The sequence below is a fragment of the Coturnix japonica genome, chromosome Z (genome assembly GCF_054131305.1).
Source record: "Coturnix japonica strain WE chromosome Z, WE-NBRP24, whole genome shotgun sequence".
NCBI lineage: Eukaryota > Metazoa > Chordata > Aves > Galliformes > Phasianidae > Coturnix > Coturnix japonica.
Window position 1 is genome coordinate 3,175,995 of NC_140702.1, and position 18,725 is coordinate 3,194,719.

Consider the following 18,725-nt stretch of genomic DNA (forward strand, 5'->3'; position numbering starts at 1 on the left):
GAGGGGATGGCCAGCAGGGACTGGGAGGTGATTGATCTTCATGATCCTTGAGGTCCCTTCCAACCCGGGCCATTCTATGATTCTGTGATTACACTCGCTGTCAGAAATAACGGCAGCTGTACAGAAGCTGGATATATTTTGGGACAGTTCTTGTAACCAGCTGATTTTAAGACCTTGCCCAAGTCGTGAGTCTTAATTGCATGTCAGAAGAAAGCTGGGAAAGTGGTTATTGCTCATTCTTTCTCATTTGCTGATTCTTTCTTTAGTGTTCCTTTTCCAAAGGAGATTCTGGTGATGGAAGCAGTTGAAGAAAGAACCAAAGCAGCTCTTGCCAAGAGTGCTTGAAGTCCCTGTGGAGAGAAGCAAAGAACTTAGGCTTCCTCTGGGATGCTCCCCACCATGTCTCAGGAAGGAGACCAACTGCTGTTCCACTTTCTGCTCTGTGTGTGGAAAGGTACGTCTGTGTTTCTTCTGCTTGTTTTTTCTTTCTTTTTCTGGCTTTGAAGGAGAAGGGGTAGAGCAAGGGGAGACCCACTGGTCATTTGTCACCTCAAGAGCAGGATGGATTCTGCATTGACTGTGAAAAACCTGGGCTAGTAGCATGGGCATGTTTCAGGCTGGACTCTTCTTTTGCTGCTTGGTTTCCTTTTGGTTACAGGGAGACAGCTGTCTAAAGGTGTGTTTTCAAACCCACTCTTCAAAACCACGTTTCATTGTTGCAGGTGGTTCAGTGTGCTCTTGCAGTGCAGATGCTGTAGTTTGGTGTAGAATCTGAATGGTTTCTGTTCCTAGGGGAGGACTGGGAGGAGGTAGTGAGAAGAGAATTCAATGCCTGAGGTGTATCTTAGTGAGAAATGTTGGCATGAGGTGCTGAAAGTCTTGAGCTGTCAAAGGCCAGTGAGGCTCAGACTCCTTAACCTGCTGGAGCAGGGTGGAAGCAAGGAGTGGGCACTGCCGTCCCACAGGCTGCACTTGGTTCTGGTCTGCCAGGTCTGTGCTGGCCTGGATTTCTTCTGAGAAGTTTGTTGGAGCTGCTTGGAGTAGTGAAGGGTGGGGAAGAAGTGCTGCTCAAGAGCTAAGGCTCTGCTTGATCATTTTGGATGGATTTAACCATGGTATCTGAAGACATAGTTTCCATCAGAATGATCCCAGCATTGTGCAAGTGTCTCAGCTGAAGCCCCTGAGCAGATGTGTGAGAGCACCCTCCTACTCCAGCTGAGCCATAGGAAAGCTGACTATGCCCAGTAATTACAGCTTCTGCAGATTGAATGTGCTTCCAAGTGTTTTCCTTAGTGATCAATCATGTCCCAGCACTGTGATATTCCATCTCTGGCACAATCTGGAGCATCTCTGCAATCCTTGGTTGCCCATTCCCACCAGCATTTCTTCCTTTCTCTCTTTAGAATCAGTGTGGTGCAGTTCCCTGTGTTTGTGAGCAGCAGCCAGCAGGCTGCAAGAGATCCAATGGCAGATTTCAGCACACAGAGGGATGTGATGGGGACAGACTGTACTTACCGCCATGCAGAAGGGAGTTTTTACTGTCCTCTATCAAGAAGTATGAAAGAATAGAGTTTGAATGTTACTTGTGAGCAGGTGCTGTGCTGTAGGGGATGTCAGGTAACCATTAATTTGGGGGTGCAGGAAGGAGCAGTGAAAGTGATGTATTAGTTTGTGTTTTGACTGTTGGAGTGCAGTTCCATTTTTGGGAGCAAAACTATGGGCTAAGATGGAAAACAGAAGGGAGAAGGCTGATACCTGGATCGTGGGCTGAGCTTTGGTGACTGCAGCCATTTGCAGTCGAAGTTTTGCACAGTGGGGCTCAGAATGGGAGCTGATGATGAATGGGAGCTGCTCAAGGGACAGACTTCCACGTACAAGTTCCAGTGCCTCAATGACTTTCTTGTAGCGAGGAGCCCAAAACTGAACATAAGACTTGAGGCGCAGCCTCCCCAGTGTTGAGTCCAAAGGGATGATTACCTCTCTGCTCCTGCTGGCCACACTATTTCTGATACAGGCCAGGATGCCGTTGGCCTTCTTGGCCACCTGGGCACACTGTTGGCTCATGTTCAGCATCAACCAACAGCCCCAGGTCCATTTCCTCTGCACAGTCCTGCAGCCACTCAGCCCCAAGCCTATAGCGCTGCATTAGGTTATTGTGGCCAAAGTGCAGGACCTGGCACTTGGCCTGGGTGTACCACATCCCATTCACCTCAGCCCAGTGAGGTTGATCCAGCTTATCTAGTTCCCTCTGAAGGGGCCTCCCTTCCCTCAGGCAGGTTGACACCAGCTCCCAGAAAAAAGACAAAAAGAGAAGAAAGCAGAAATGAAGAAGGCTTCTCTGAGAGCTGCCCCTGCACCTGCAGAGGTGAGTCCTTGTTATGGACAGACACAGCTCTTGTTGTCAGGGCCTCCATCTGTCAGACATGAATGAGACTGTAAAATCCTGAGGGAAGTGGCGTCCTGTTTCTGCACTTGCTTTGTTTCTTTGCAGTGTTTGAAGTGTTACACAAAATGAAGGATAAATCTCTAAAGCAGGTGGTCGGGATGCTGGCATGATGATGTTACTTATGTAATTAGTGCTATTATTTTGTAGTATGTTAATAGTTTGCTAATAAACAAAAAACAAGGGGGGGTTGGAGGGGTCGGTAACAGAGGAAGGGGTTCTGGTAACAGAGGATGCTGAGAAGGCGGAAATACTGTATGCTTTCTTTGCTTCTGTCTTTAGTGAAAAGGCATTCCCTGAGGAATCCCAGAACCTGGAGGTTAATGAGAGAGTCTGGGGAATGGGAGATTTCCCTTTAGTCAGGGAAGAGGTGGTCCGTGAGTGCCTAGGAAACATTAATGTCCATAAATCCATGGGACCTGATGGGGTGCATCCACGGGTGCTGAGAGAGCTGGTGGAGGTCATTGCTGAGCCGCTCTCTGTAGTCATTCAGAGGCCTTGGAAACTGGGGAGGTGTCTGAAGACTGGAGGACGGCCAGTGTCACTCCGGTCTTTAAAAAATGGCAAGAAGGAGGACCCAGGTAACTATAGGCCAGTCAGCCTCACCTTTATCCCAGGGAAGGTGATGGAACAGCTTGTGCTGGATGCCATCTCCAGAGAACTGGGAGTAAAGCAGGTTATCAGGAGTACTCAGCATGGGTTCACCAAGGGGAGGTCGTGCTTGACCAACCTGGTGGCCTTTTATGAAGATGTCACTGGCTGGGTGGATAGGGGGAGAGTGGCAGATGTAGTCTACCTTGATTTCAGAAAGGCTTTTGATATTGTCCCCCATGACATCCTTATAACAAAGCTGAGGAAGCATGGAATAGATGAGTGTACAGTGAATTGGGTCAAGAACTGTCTGACTGGCAGAGTGCAGAGGGTTGTCGTTGGCGGTGCTGAGAGGGGATTTGATCCAGGTTTATAAATACCTGAGGTGTGGGGGCCATAGTGGCACGGCTGGTCTCTTTTCAGTAGTGTGTGGGGACAGGACTAGGGGTAATGGGGTGAAACTTGTGCATAGGAAGTTCCACATGAATGTGCACTATAACTTCTTTATGGTGAGGGTGACAGAGCACTGGAACAGGCTGCCCAGGGAGGTGGTGGAGTCTCCTTCTCTGGAGATATTCAAGACCCGCCTGAACACCTACCTGTGCAACGTGGTGTAGGGAGCCTGCATTGGCACGGGGGTTGGACTCGATGATCTCTAGAGGTCCCTTCCAACCCCTACAATTCTGTGATTCTGTTGGATTGTGGGAATTCAAGAAAGAATATTCTGAGCAAAAGCTGTGGAGTGAGATAAATGGCATGAGAAAGCAAAGGAACTAAGGAAAGCTCCAGAAGAGAAAACGAAGTCCAATAGGGCATATTTAGAGACAGGTGAAGAACCCTTGATGTCACTGAGGAGTACTAGGGTGCTCTGGAATGTCTCTTGGGCTCCCTACAGCACACATACTTGCTCTGGGGCATGTCTGGATGTCTGTAGAGCTAATTGTGGGGCCCTGAGAAACCTCTGGGGCACATTAGGGGGCACTGGCTTCCATGTGAGTGTTCCCAGGTTCCCAGAAGTCAACAGGGAAGCCTTTGGAGACCCCTTGGGAAGACTCAGTGGGGCCCTAGAGTGATGTAGCAGCTTGTGTTGGTTGCATCTGCTTGGCAGGGAAGCGATTTCCCTGGTGGGAGCTGACTGAATGGGAGGTGATTTCCATGGTTTAATTAATTACCTGGATTATAATTAAATAACACTGTTCAGCGTTCAATCAAGATTATATTTTTCCAAAGTACTTCAGTCGTGCATCTGTAGCAGCTTTGCTAAAATATATCAAGTTTATTCAAAATTCCAGTGATGCTCCTAAAGCACTTGAAGTGCATTTGAGGGGGGGAGTGACAAAACAGCTCTGAGAGAATCATCATCAAATCAGAACATGGGAACGGTAACTAATAGCAGAGATTCTGAAAAGAATATTTAAATTTTCAAATTACATTTTTCTGAAGTTGTATTTCACCAAGTTTCATCAATGTGCACACTGAAAAGCTGACTTGCTATGTTTCTTTTTATAAAAAATCATGTGTTCCAATTGAGAAAAGAAGGTATAGCATGGAACATTCTCCAAGTAAAGTGCAAAAAACATTTCTTCACAGTTCCAATTAATGTCTTATGTTTTGTTCAGACTCACTAAATGATGTATTTCAGGGTACATCACATGGGAATATAAGAAGACTATTCAGAGCAGGAGCTGCAGAGCAAGATGAACGGCATGAGAAGGTAAGGCCGGGAACCAAGGACACAGCTTTTGTGTCACTCAGCCACCTGTGGCAGAGGTCAGGATTTCAGCAGGGATTTCTGCAGACGTTCCTTGAACACCCCCAGGGTGGGTGACTCCACCACCTCCCTGGGCAGTCCATTCCAGTGCCTGGCCACCCTTTATGAAGTAATATTTCCTAATGTCCAGCCTGAACCTCTCCTGCCGCAGCTTGAAACCATTCCCTCTAGTTCTATCAATAATGACACGAGAGAAGAGGCCGACCTCCAGCTCAATGCAACCTCCCTTCAGGAAGTTATAGAGAGCAATGAGGTCTCCCCTGAGCCACCTCTTCTCCAGGCTGGACATTCCCATCTCCTGCAGCCTCTCCTCATATGGCCTCATTGTGCTCCAGACCCCTCACCAGCTTTGTTGTCCTTCTTTGAACACGTTCCAATGCCTCAGTGTCTTTTTTGCAGTGAGGGGCCACAAACTGGAAACAGAATTCGAGTTGTGGCCTCACCAGTGCTGGGTACAGGGGGACAGTCACCTCTCTGCTCCTGCTAGCGTCACTGTTTCTGATGCAAAATGTAGGTAAGTGTCACATGTGTGACATCCTTTTTGATAGAGTTCTGTGACTGGAGTTCAATGGATTTGAGAGCTGACTTGAAGCCTGTGGGCATCACCCAGGAGTTGGGGTGAGAGGATGAGGCGTAGGAACAGGAACCTCTTTGGTCGTTATTAACTCCCAACTTTTTGGTCAGGAATCTCTGTGTGTTTCTTTATCATGTAAAGAACAGAGTCATTGTGCAGCTTATGAATGAATTGATTCACGCCTGCTGATTGGTGCTGTTCTCTACAGGGAGCTGCAATGGAAATGGGCACTTGTGGTCCACTGTCCAGCCCCCTCCCGTGTTGGATTTTCTGGGCTTTGAGACACGTCTTCCAGATGCACTTTGTGTTATTTCTGATGTGTTGACCTGTTGAGCTCCAGCCCCAAATGAGGATTCAAGTACTACCACCGCAGTCCATTGGGACTGTAGTATTTCTTGCTAAACAGAATTCGTGTGCACCCTTGTCTTTCGTCTGCACAAAGGATCTTGTAATCATCTCTGTCTGTGTTTCTTTTAGACCCAGAGATGGAGCAGAGTGGAACACAGACTTGGGTGGATCTTCATTCAGGAGCAGGGACACGTCATGCTCATCTGAGGTGTCTGGCTGACAACAAGAGCAGAGAGGTAAGTTTCATAGGGTCGCGTGCACATTTTATTTTATTTTTAATTCATGATGCATAGAGGCGTTCCCCAGACAAAGTGAGCATTTCTCAACTGGACTTTCTAGAAATGAGCTAGGCAGTGAAAATGGGTTTGAAGCATTCCTAAGAGCCCCGCAAGAGAATGCTGAGGGTTAATCTGGCACCCTCCTTTGGAAACGTCCGTTGTCTGTCAGCTCTTCAGCTGTGCCCTAACACCTCCCATTGCGCTGCCACACCAGGATAGAATTCCAAGCCCACACTGAGTCCTGGAATGTTGTGGTGCCGTGTTGGAATCAGATGTGACCACGTGGTCTTGGCTCCCCGCCTTGTGGGGGGTCATGGTGGACCAGGCTGTTGGCCGTTGGTGATGTCATAAGCGGCCGGAATGAGGGGAGGAGCGGTGCGTTCTGTGTTCCTTTGTGGGTGAGCTAGTGGTCGGAGTGGTTGGTTGTCTTGTGTTCTTGTGCCTTTTGTGCCGTTAGTTAGTTAGTGTTGTTAGTTAGTTAGTGTTGTTAGTTAGTTAGTATTGTTAGTTAGTTAGTGTTGTTAGTTAGTTAGTATTGTTAGTTAGTTAGTGTTGTTAGTTAGTGTTGTTAGTTAGTGTCGTTAGTTAGTTAGAGTCGTTAGTTAGTGCCGTTAGTTAGTTAGTTAGTTAGTTAGTTAGTTAGTTAGTTAGTTAGTGACTTTATTGCCTTTTTCTTCACACCGTCGTGTGCAGCAGCTTGTAGGTAAGCTGAGCTGGTGTGGGATGGATGGGTGGGCAGTGAGGTGTTGAGAACTGCTGGCTGTCGGAGCTCACAGCACCGTATTGCTTACTCTTGACCATCAGACGTAATTTTCCCCTGGTACACACGTTCCAAAGGGGGTATCAGTAAAGTTGGCACCTGTCCCGTGCTTCTTCCATTGTCTTTGCTCAGTAGTGGAAGCATTGTAAAGTTGCTGGGCGGACAGGCATCACGTAGCCTGAGACTCAGCATGTCTTGCAGCAAGTGGGTGGGAAGGTTGTGCTGTGTGTGTTATTCCATGGCTGTCTTAGCCCTGCTCACTGACCTGCTCTTTCTCTCTCCTCTCCTCACCCTCCGCCCACTGCCTCGGTGCAGCTTTAGCTCTCATTCCATCCGAGCAAAGCGACAAGGAACTGCTGCAGATAGCTTGAGGTGATCTCACTGCCAGGTACGTGCCATGATTTGTCCCCCCACATGGTTTTGCCGCAGGGTATGCGCGGGTAGCTCTGAAGAAGTCTGTCCATACTGTGCTGTGTGAATAGAGAAAACAGAAGTGTGTTTCTGCTCTGTTCCAGAGTCTTCACACTTGCTGTGATGGGCGTCGCGTGCAGTGGGATCAGCCGTGAGCCTGAGGTGGCGGCGACGGAGGTACAGTATGAAGCTCTGTCTGGTCTTTGTTCCCTGTGTTGAGCCATTAGAAGGAGCTGCAGATGTACTCTCCTGCAGGAAAGAATGGGCCAAAAAGGGCCTGGCCAGCTGTCTGCGCCAGTGCCATTGCTGATTAGTCTGGGTAGAGAGAGATGCATCTTTGCATGGCCTGGCAATGCACGCCAAAAAGGGAAATAACTGTGATGAGACGTGCAGCTCCTTCTGAAGTGCTCCTGATAAGGACGGAGCGCATTTGCTGCAGCTTTCTCTGCAGATGTGCTCCTCACCTTGAAATCCTCCTGGTTTGTCCTCAGCTCCTGACCACGGTCTGTGCTTTGTTTTGCAGGCTGATAACATGCGGAAGCCGCAGCTGGTACGTGCTATGTCATCTTTAAACGTACCAGCGATTGCGGCGGCCCATGTTATTAGGAGCCACGTCGCCCAGGGGCCAGATGAGCTCTCCCTTGAGGTAAGCAGTTCCAGGCGTTCCTTGTTGTCATACATGGGAGAGTAGTGTAGGGTGTGAACGCCTCAGGAATAGTCTCAGACACCTTCAGAATATCTCCCTTGCTGTCAAGCTTGAGGATATTCTGCAGCACAGAATTAGGCAGTTATTTGAGCTGTGATTTCCTGCCAGCTGTGCTGAAGCTGGGATTGATGTTTCAATCTCTTGCAGGTTGGAGACATGGTGAGCATTATTGCAATGCCACCAAAGGAGCTGAGCCCCTGGTGGAGAGGCAAGCGTGGCTTTGAGGTAGGCACATGTTTGTGACTAGAGAGCACAACTTGAGTAGAGTCGGGAATCTCAGGTTGGAGCTGCTCTGCCTGCACAGGATGGCTGCTGGATGCAAACAGTTGCCCTGTGTTGGTGTCAGAGGACCTTCCCTTTGGCTCTGGGCTTGCGCTAATGCCCACCTGTCTTTTTGATTTTATTACAGGTTGGGCTTTTCCCTGGTGAGTGCGTGGAACTCATCAGTGGAAAAGTTCCCGATTCCCTAATCAACTCATTGCCAGAGCCAGGTACGTATGTTACATTTGATAAGTGGGTTAGTAAAATGGGATCAAAATGTGGGTTTCAGGGGATTTGTTAATACCCAAGTACAGCAATCTCAGCAAGAGGACTGCATTAAGCTCCTTGGGCACCTCCAGGGATAGGGAAAATATGTTCTTGCGCGTCCTTGTTGGGAATGCTCTTCCCGATGTTACATGCTTTGTCGAGTGCATTATGTTTGGCCTCGTCCAACCGAGCCAAGCCTGAAATTGAAATGAACTGGTTTCTTTGATTTGTTGTGCAGTGCCAAGGAGACGGGGCAAGTTCCTCCCCTTCCTTCGCTCCCTGGTGAAGGCCCGTCCCAGGAGAGCGACGGAGCCGGAGCCGAAGAAGGAAGGGGTGTTTGGCTGTGACCTGGGGGAGCACCTTCTGCGCTCTGGCCGTGATGGTAAGGAACAGCCCATTCCTGAGATCTTGCTCCATTGGGCAAGTTGAGCTAACCGCTGGCTCTTGTTCTGTAGTCCCCCAGGTCCTGCAGAGCTGTGCTCAGTTCATAGAGCATCATGGCGTGGTGCGGGGGATATACCGCCTCTCTGGCGTCATGTCTAAGATCCAGCAACTACGGTAAGAGTGCTGCGACTGACACAACTGTCAGTAGGGGCACGTGCCATGCTGCGGGCGTTCAGAGGAACCCCTTCCTTTTCTTGACCGTATTTTCTGTGGCTTTGGACTTGTTTTCGTCTTTCTCAAAGCCCTCTACCCAATTCTGTGTCTTTCTCTGCAGCCATGAATTCGATACGGAGCAGGTGCCAGAGCTCAGCGTCCAAGACATTCACAGCGTGAGCTCCCTGTGTAAGATGTATTTCAGGGAGCTCCCAAACCCGCTGCTGACTGACCAGCTGTATGACAAGTTCTTGGTAAGCACAGGGCAATGTCTTGGAAATGATACATACCTGTTCCCTGGGAATCCTGGCCAGTGGTTGCAGCAGTGCCCCAGCTCTGAGGTCTTCTTTCTGTTAGCCCCATAAGGCATGTCTTTGCCACATCCTGCCTCTCACTGATGGCACTTGTGGTGGTGCCGAGAGGTGCTTATTTAAGCTATTCACAATGGTTGTGAGAATTCCCTTTCCTTTGCTGTTCCCCAGCTATTGGTAGAATGGGGTTAATAGCAAAGTGGACTTGGAGAGGAATGCCTGCTGCGAGGAGCTACACTGAGCAATCAGGCAGTAAAGCCCCCAGAGCTTGCACTACTTGGCCTTGATGGCACAGGCTGCGTGCTGCTGTGTTCCCCTGATGCCTCTTGGAAGGCATCGAGTCTGCCTCGGTGCTGACCACCAGCGCGCTGTCCCCATAATTCCCAAACCTGTGGCAGCTCTCCAGCCTGACTGGTGTCTGAATCCCTTCCTGCCTTTTTCCAGGACGCTGCCGGTGCTGCAGAGGAGGAGCGCGTGCAGAGAATGAAAGATGCCATCCAGCAGCTGCCCGCTCCTCACTACAGGTCAGTGCTGCCCTCGGTCTGCTGAGCTCAGCCCTGCTGCCTTTCAGAGGGCGATGATGCGATTCCAGGTGTTGTCTCACACCTGCAACATCATGCCTGTGCACGCTGCAGCGGCTGAAGGCTGCATTGGGTCAATTGATTGGGTCAGTTCCTTGGCACGGGGGCACGGTTGGTGCAGCCGATGGCTGCGGCTGTGCTTTGTGGGGCTTGGTGCTGCAGCGTGGTGGCACGGGGAACGTTTTATCTACTTCATATTCAGGGTGGTAGCAATGACAACAACCAGCATGAAGTGATGTTTGTTTTGTGCACTGCAACACGGCTTGCTTTTTGGTGCTGAACATGTGCCTCTCTTGTTTTCCAGGACGCTGCAGTACTTGATGACACACCTGGAATCTCTGGCCAGGAACTGCTCCGTGACCAACATGGATGCTAAGAACTTAGCAATTGTGTGGGCTCCAAACCTCTTAAGGTAAACTTCTTTCTCCATTTCAACATGATGCTTAGTTCTGCTCTCCCCCAACCCCAGGGGACAGTTTCTACTCACTTGTTTATCTGGGATCAGCCAGGAGAATTTCGTCAGTGGCATTGCTGATTGCCCACTGTGGAAGTCTCCGGAGCTCAACTTGACAGTTTTTCTCTGCAAAAGCTCAGACATGGGGAAATGACTTTGGGGAAATGACTTATATGATCTGCCTTTTCTTCAGATCCCAGCAGAGCCCGTCTGCCTGCGCCAGTGAAGCTGCCTGTAAGGAGCTGCAGACACAGTCGACTGTAGTCGAGTTCATCATCAGCCACGCAGATGTCCTCTTCTGCTCCACACCAGCTGTGGGAGAGGGTGAGTGTCTTCCCGCATTAGCTTAATCTGACACTTTGATGTAATCCAGGCCTTCTCCAAGACCTTTGCAAATGCTTTTGCTGTCGAGGAGACAGCAGACTTCTGGGGTTAGATTAGAATATGGCGCCCCATTTCTGGATCCTGAGAGTGTCCAAACCCAAACCTTACATGGAGAAAACTGTCACTGCTGTTAAGATGTTTTGTAAGGAGGTGAAGCTTGATTGAAATGTGGCAACAAAGATTTCTGAGATTCCTGCCCCCTAGTGTTTCTAGGCATTTTTGTTTGCCTGTTATGATACAGAGAGCTGCTCTTAATTATGACTGTGTCCTCTGCCACATGCATACCTGTGAGCACAGAGTTATTTTGATCTCCTCTTCTTTGAGTCGCTTGGATATGCAAGTCTGAGAGAAATGCAGAACTGGGATGGCAGTGCTGTTGCTTTCGGATCCTCAATCTTACCTGTGGTTTTCTCTTGCAGGGCACAGTTCTCTGGATCGACCCAAGTCTGTGTGGGTGTCTCCTCCACCCACAAAGCTGCTCACACTGCAGGAGGCACAGGCTCAGAGAAGCAGCCAGAGCAGCTCTCCTGCAGTGACACAGAGCAGCAACGTCGAGGTGGAGGAGGACCCCACAGCTGCTCAAGGGAGATTCCACACCATCATTGATTTTCCATCTGAAAGGTAAAAAGGACTTCCCTTTCCAGCCCCTGTTTTGATTGGTTGGGTGGGTCTTATTGGTTTATTTTTAGTCCATTATAAGTGAGCCTGCCAGCTCCTGTCCTGTCTGGCTGTGGAGACTTTGCTCATGTGCTCCGCATCTTGCTCGACATGGTTGAGAGGAATTTAGCTAGCAGGACGTCAGGACTGAGCAGATTTCAGCAGAAAGCAGGCAGTGCCAGGAGGAGGGAACTATAGGGGCAACAAACGGGCAACAATTGGCAAGGGCTCGGAGCAGCTCTTTCTTCAACCTGCACAACAACTGACAGCATGCTCTGTTTTCTCACCAGACCGAGGGTTCCCAGCAAGACAAAGGAGTCACCAGCTGGCAGTTGGTGTTCATGCTTTTGCCTGCGCAGACCATCCACTGTGGCTGAACACCAACTGCAGAGCAGTGCCAGGGAGCCCTCCGAAGCCGAAGTCGTGGTCCTGGCAGGTAAGGGTGCAAATCCAACTTTCAAAACACTGCTTGTCAGCAACACAGGTAGAATTCATGCTTTCAGTGGGCTTGTACCTTTTTCTGGCGTTCAAGCCCATGCCTGACATCTTCAGTTGACCCCTGTCTTTCCCAAATGAGTCTCTTGTCAACACAAGAGCTGGACCTGCATGAGTATCACTTTCAAGACAGTGACACTGTTGCCAGAAGCCTATTTGCTTCTGCCCACCACCACTACATAGCCAAATGTCAAGAACCTGTTTCATGATTCATCTTGTGAACGTTCGACACTAACCGTGTGCATCTACTCCTTCCTAGGTGACTCCAGCCCTTGTGTAACCCCAAGACACAGCGCATATGATGATGCAGCATCCTGTGCTTCCATCAATATAGAGCTCATGGGAAGCACAGGATGCTGCAGTTCAAAGGACAACATTGCATGTGAGTGCAGCAATAGAGAGAAGAATGTCCTCCACGTTCAAGCCATAATTAATGCAATCCCTGATGAAGCTCCTGACCTGAGCCTGCCAGACACTACAGGCACTAGCCTAAATTGTAACCCAGTGGCCTTCGAGGACAGACTAGCACAAGCACAGCCCGAATGCCCTGACAGCAGCAATACCATGCAGGCTCAGGTCAGCATCACCGACGAGAAGCCGAGCATCTCGGAGGAGGGCGTAGAATCAGGCCACCAGTCCCAGGCTCCTGGTAACAGCACGGGCTCTGAGCAGCTCTCATGAGACATAAGAGGATGAGTCCCACTGTTCCAGCAGACCTCACACGCCCTCCTTTGTCCCATTGAATAAAGGCACACTCGTGCTCAATCAACACTTTGGCTGCATTCCGAGTCTTCATTCACAGAGATTGGGATGAGTGCAAGAAACATCAAGGCAGCTCAGCTTACAACGCTCTGGCTGTGGGGTGTGTGTGGCCGAGCTCTGGGTGTGTTCCCAATTTCCCTGACAGCACCTGTGAGCTGTCCCTGCAGATCATCTCCAGCCCTGCCATCATCGCGCTGCGGCAGGAGGAGCTCACCCTGACCAACATCAGGCAGTGCTGCCTGCCTCTCTCACTCTCTAGACCAAGTGTAACTACACTGTCGTGGAGACAAATGCTTTCTGTCACATCCTCCATTCCCTGCAGACATTCACTGGTAGGCGGCTCTTGCAGAAGAAGATTCAAGCAGCAGAACCTTTTGCTCAGCTACAGCACACGAATGCTACAAAAGCAGGAACAACCCTCAAGCTCTGGGTCTGTTTGTCTTGCAAAGGCATGAACCGACTGCGTTTGATGGTACCCCCCATCCTTGATTTCCTTCCCTGCTTCTTGTCTGATGGCACTGCTGAGCCAGGAACAAGCTGCCCAGTGTGGCAGAGCATGGTGCAGAGCTGTGCTGGGACCTCCTCCCCTTCCTCTGCTGCAGATCAGTGCCCCACACGTGCCATCGGGATGCTCTGGCACGGGATGTGCCTCCAACCCAAAGCTCCTTCCCACCTCCCAAGGAAAAGCAAAGCAACCCAAGCATCTCCAGCAAAGCTGCCCAGCAGACAGCAGGGAATGCAAACAGCTTCTGGCTGCTCCCCTGCACTCCTGTCCTAAGTAAGAGACCCCACGAGGAATGGCTGGGAAATCAGTGCATGACACGAGAGTGTGCACAGCACTGCGCAAAGCAGTGAGGTTCCACAAGTTTGTGTGTGTGTGTATCTCTGCTGTTAAGAAAGAATGGGAAGACTGCTTTACTGATTCCAAGAGAATTACCTATCCTCAAATGATTTTTCCTGGCCAAAGTTAGAGCCTCTCACAGGTAATCGAGACCAACAGGCTGTTGTTGCACAATCAACAGGCACAATCTAGATGATCAGCTGAGGAAAATAAAGCATCATGTCAAGGGAACTAGATAAGTGAGCAGCTTGAGATCTGCACATTTATGGGATACTCGTGGTCTTAGACAATATTTGCTTAGTGAGGTCACACAGAATGAAAAAAAAAAATCTAATGAATGAAAACATACACAGGAGAAGAAGCCTCTGAGGCTTCTGAAGTGTTATGACCAGGAGACATAAACTCTGTTAAAGCAAACATTTCTCTCTCTTTTTCGTGTTCTTCCAGAGAGGCCTTGATTACCACCTGAACACATGCTGTGGAAGCCCAGCTTATGCAGCACCAGAGCTAATCCAGGGCAAAGCGTCTATTGGCTCAGAGGGATGTAGAGCGGTGTTTGTTTTCCCCTCTTTCCCTTCCCTCTCCACAGAGCATTTCAAGGCAGTGGAGCTCAGGTAGGCTCTCTTGGTTTCCCTTCTGAATTCTGCTAGGTTGCATTGCTTGGTAGCTCTCAGAAACTTGTCTGCAGCAAGGTTTCCATGTAGTTCTATGCATATACTATTCACAATGGTACCCTTCAAAAAGTACTCCAGGTCAGCTTTTGATTTTTTATATTTAATTATTTTTATTATTTTTAAAATCCTGATTATTTTTTTATTTGATGAGCTGAATAATGCATGTGTCCGAAGTCCTGATAATTGTTTTTGACTTCTTGGTGGCAAAGAAAATTAGTAAGTTTCTTCTCTGAGAAGCTGAACAAGTGAGGTTAACTGACAAAACCAGGGAATGTAAAGACCTCCAAGAGTAATCGTTTTCTCTATACTGGACCATAAAATAAACTCATTTTCCACCACTGGAAGAGTTGTGTGACTGTCTTGAGGCCAGAAAGGTTCCTCATCTAAAATTTACTTAATTATTACTCTTTCTGTATTAACAGAAATATTACAAAGCCTGTCAGCTGACCCTAGGACTGAAGGTTGCTATGGGCTTGTCCTCTCAGCTTACTCTCACAACATCTCCTCTTTCTCCATTCTGTGTTCATCACTTTTGGAATGCTCTTTCCAGTGCGTTGGGTATTTTACACAATCTGTTCGTGCTGATATCTTAGCTTGTTGTCTGTCAATAAACAAAATATATAGTGTTAGGAAATAGGTGTGCCGTTCCTGTAGAAGACCTTTGTCTTTGATTTGCAGGAGCTTGCTTATTTCTGAGTCCATCAAGAGTAGTTTACGTTATTCCAAGGTTACAGGGAAGTCACTGGCAGAAATGAGCCTAATCCCCTTATCGGATCAAAGAAAAACACCAACATTAGATTTAAAAAGAAAATAAAAAGGTGCAATTTTTTATGCTTTTTTTCTCAGTTATTTCTGAAAATAATTTCGTACTGCATGAATGCCTTCTACAAATTTGGTACCATATTTGTGCAGTTTGTTTCTTGTATGTAACAAATCTAATTGAGGGTTTGGGAAGCTATTGATATTTCTTTAATAACATTCATTTGCATTCAAATATATTTGGAGGGGAAAATAATTTAACCTTGTATTTTGCAATACAGTGGCCTAATAACACTAAGATATACATGCAAAAATATTTTGAGTTAGATATAATGATTCATTTATTTTTTGGCCTCTAGTAACTTTTCTATTTCAAAATCAATGGAATTTCTTTTTTCCTTATCTCTTGTGATAATACTTCCTTTTTTCTACCTCACTGGTAAAATTCTTGTACAAGTCATGGTTATTTCTTCTGAACCTGTATACTGCAGCTTCTTCCTCCGCTCTGATGAAGGTTACTCTATGCATGATAACGCAGACATAGATGCAGATTTCCAGAGTGTGAACACACATTTTTAATCTCAAAACACATTTTCATTGCAGTGGGTGGTACAAAGAATGCAGGGAAGAAAAGTGACACTCATCACTTCTTTGTTGCTTACAGAGTTCTCAAAGGTAGTCCCGAGTGGGTAAGATAGACAACCTGATTAGTTTTCTTTTCACAAAGACTGTCTAATATTCTTTTAGTGTAAGTCAAGTACTTCATCACTAGATGGCAATGTTGTATGAGACTTCGGACTGTGTTTCCAGAAGGAATTAGTGAGACCTGTGGAAGGAGGTGGTGCAATTTGTTCACAAGAATGAGCAGCCATTTTTGACAAAATTCTTTTATCTCCTTTGAAGTACCTACAGTGGGGGGTCAGAAACGATAATTTTATTCTTTGTCAAGTACAGAGAAAGACTGGAAGAAAGTTCTTAGGAAATTCAGCACATGCAGAAAAATTAAGCACACCTTTCTTGAAGAGATGTATGTTCACACTTCTCTGTCCTTTTTGCAACTCCTTTGTTATTTATTATAAAATAGTTAATGCTCAAAGACATTTGCTAAGTTAAATCAGCTGTAGGCAAGATTTTTGCCAGTTGGGATTTCTCAGTCCAAAACAAACAAACAAACAAATAAATAAATGAAAGTGAGAAAACAGATACTATTTACGTGATCACCAAAGCTCTGAAATTATAACTTTTACTGATCTTAAGACATCAGCTGATTATATCTTTTATGGGCTTGCATAATTTAAAAAAGTTATTTTACTTTGTCTTGAAGTTTCTTGGCAATTTAATTCTACATGCATAGAATTTTTTTCCAGCTTGCATGGATTATTTTTGAACAGAAGTAGTGTCAGGAAACATTTTGCACTGAAAAATCATTTGAAATTTCTGCCACTTCAATCTACTTGTGTTATCAATTATGCATTATCAGCACAAATGACCTAAGGAGTACTAGTGTGTTCCACAGTGTGTCCATAATACTGAGTATGATGTTAAGATTACAGTAAAATAGCTTACTTCTAAATCTGAATATTAGGGATCTAAGTGGCAGAAATAGGTGAGAACATATTTCATCCAAACCAAAGGCAAAGTCTTACTGTGAAAGCAATTCTAAAGCTCAGTTTTCATGGTGAGAAACATGATTTAATACAGGTACACTTAGTTAAACAGTGCCCACAAAAACACAAAACGTTTCCTTGCATTTCTGATATCTTTTCTCCATGTGCACCCCACAGGTGAAGCTGAAGTAGTCGTAGCATCAGTAAATTGGATGTGGTTTTGTCCTAGTGAGTTCATTCTTGCCTGAGGTGCCCATGCTAGATGACTTCTTGCCTTTGGTACCTCTTTAAACTTACAGTTAATTCTGCCCAACATTTTCCTGTATGGACTCCAGAGGTGCTACCAGTTATGTGTTTGTCTGTACCTCTGAACTTCATCGTAATAATTACAGCAAACTGTAAGATAAGGTTAAATGAAAATTGTCCAGAAACCAGAGAATTACAGTCAGTTCTGAGTGGTTATCTTGCTTTGTACTTCCCAAGTATAGCTTTTCAGACGAGTGCTGTTAGTTCTGTGTTCTGGTTTCAGCTGTTGATAGCACAGTGATGTTTTTGTTAATGCTAAGTGTTGGGAGAGCTCTTGGGACCAAGCCAGTCTTCTTACAGGGGAAGAGCTGCTGCCTTTACAGTACAGGGCAGGGGTTAGGGTAGAGCCAAGACAGCTGGCCTCAATTAAGCAGGGAGTTATTTGATACTACATGACAGCATGCAGAAGGCTATAAATCTGTGGAGGAGTTCACTGGGAAGTGCTTGGTGGATGGTAAGACTTTGCATCACCAATGGGGTGTTGGTCTGCAAAAAGTTATATCGTTAACTGGGTGCTGGTCAGTGGATGGTGAGTAATTGTACAGTTGGTTTGTGTGTATATATATATATATGTATGTATATATATATATTCATGTGTATATATAAATTTTAGTTTCCATTCTCCTTTTCTGACTTAGTAAATAGTTTCAGCTTTCTCTCTCAAGCCACTTGCAGGGGAGTAAGTGAATGGCTGCCTGGCTAGGCTGAGTCATGACAGTCCTTTTGGGGCTGGAGGGGTTGAGATCTGGTCAGAATGTGTTAAAAGTAAATTGCTATAAGAGTTGTATTAGTTTAATAGTTACTGGTCACAATGTTACATTTTTCATTTTCAGAGATCAGTCAGAGCTCTTTCATGGAAACCTGTTATTTGATACCTTACTCACTATATATATGATCCCTGCTGCATTATGTATTATTTCTGAGAGATAAATTAAGGTTATCATTTTTCTGCATGGTATAACACTGACCATGAAGCTAGTCTGGTGTTAGTATTTAGTATTGCAGTCATCTTCAGGCTTGAGGAATCTTGTAGCAGGGTGTGGGAGTGATGAACAGGAGTGTTCAAGCCAGTACACTAATGTTTCTATGCCTACTAAATGTGTTTCAGAATTTGCATAAGATTAAACAACTATTAACAAATCTCTTCTAGGAATCTGCCCTGTAGCTAGATATTTATGAGTGGCAAGGAGTTTGAGATGGTATAGGCAGGCACCTAGAACAAAATCCTGAGAAACTAGTAAAATATTTGGAAAATGTATGCTGCCACTCTGGCATTTCTAGAGAGACACGAATCATTGCAACATGCCTATGCCTACAGAGCCATGTTCAACAGTTCAACACTAGTCAGCACCCTGAAGGGAAAACTGAGTGGTGTGGTTGACTTACAAGAGCAAAGGGATCCCATCCAGTAGGACACAGGCAGGCTTAAAAGGTGAGCCATGCCAACCTCGTGAGATTCAGGTGTGGAGCCCTCAGTACAAAAAAGATATGGAGATTTTGGAAAGGGTCCAGAGGAGGGCCACGAAGATGATCAGGGGGCTGGAGCACCTCCCCTATGAGGACAGGCTGAGGGAGTTGGGTTTGTTCAGCCTGGAGAAGAGAAGGTTGCGGGGTGACCTCATTGCAGCCTTTCAGTACCTGAAGGGAACTTACTCCCAGGAGGGGAGTAAACTCTTCGAAAGGGCTGACAATAGCAGGACTAGGGGAAATGGTTTTAAGTTGAAGGAGGGAAGATTTAGGTTGGATGTTAGGGGAAAGTTCTTTACTAGAAGAGTGGTTAGGTCCTGGAACAGGCTGCCCAGTGAGGTTGTGGATGCCCCGTCCTTGGAGGTGTTAAAGACCAGGTTGGACAGGGCCCTGGGCAATCTGATCTAGTAAATGTGTATG

General features: G+C 46.8%; 1 protein-coding gene across 3 annotated transcripts; it reads left to right on the plus strand.

Moving 5' to 3' along the window:
• Positions 1–4,550: 4,550 nt before the first annotated feature.
• Positions 4,551–12,660, plus strand: LOC146753509 (rho GTPase-activating protein 32-like). 3 transcript variants are annotated; one of them, XM_085530575.1, is made up of 16 exons: positions 4,551–4,748; positions 5,857–5,963; positions 7,081–7,153; positions 7,281–7,353; positions 7,700–7,822; positions 8,030–8,107; positions 8,292–8,373; positions 8,649–8,792; positions 8,866–8,968; positions 9,129–9,261; positions 9,763–9,842; positions 10,204–10,311; positions 10,547–10,677; positions 11,157–11,358; positions 11,685–11,830; positions 12,149–12,660. In XM_085530575.1, exons 4-16 carry the CDS (start codon positions 7,300–7,302, stop codon positions 12,568–12,570), a joined length of 1,806 nt encoding a protein of 601 aa, XP_085386701.1. In that variant the 5' UTR covers positions 4,551–4,748; positions 5,857–5,963; positions 7,081–7,153; positions 7,281–7,299; the 3' UTR covers positions 12,571–12,660. The 3 variants fall into 3 exon arrangements, with proteins under 3 accessions (XP_085386701.1, XP_085386702.1, XP_085386700.1); XM_085530576.1 differs by lacking the exon at positions 4,551–4,748 and adding an exon at positions 4,749–4,804; XM_085530574.1 differs by lacking the exon at positions 4,551–4,748 and having other exon boundaries at positions 4,838–5,963.
• The last annotated feature ends 6,065 nt before the right edge of the window (positions 12,661–18,725 follow it).

Coding starts and splice junctions, on each gene's coding strand:
- LOC146753509 (XM_085530575.1), top strand. CDS start 7,300: ATGGGCGTCGCGTGCAGTGGGATCAGCCGTGAGCCTGAGGTGGCGGCG. Junction 7,354..7,699: donor CTGAGGTGGCGGCGACGGAG/GTACAGTATGAA, acceptor TTTGTTTTGCAG/GCTGATAACATGCGGAAGCC. Junction 9,843..10,203: donor CTGCCCGCTCCTCACTACAG/GTCAGTGCTGCC, acceptor CTTGTTTTCCAG/GACGCTGCAGTACTTGATGA.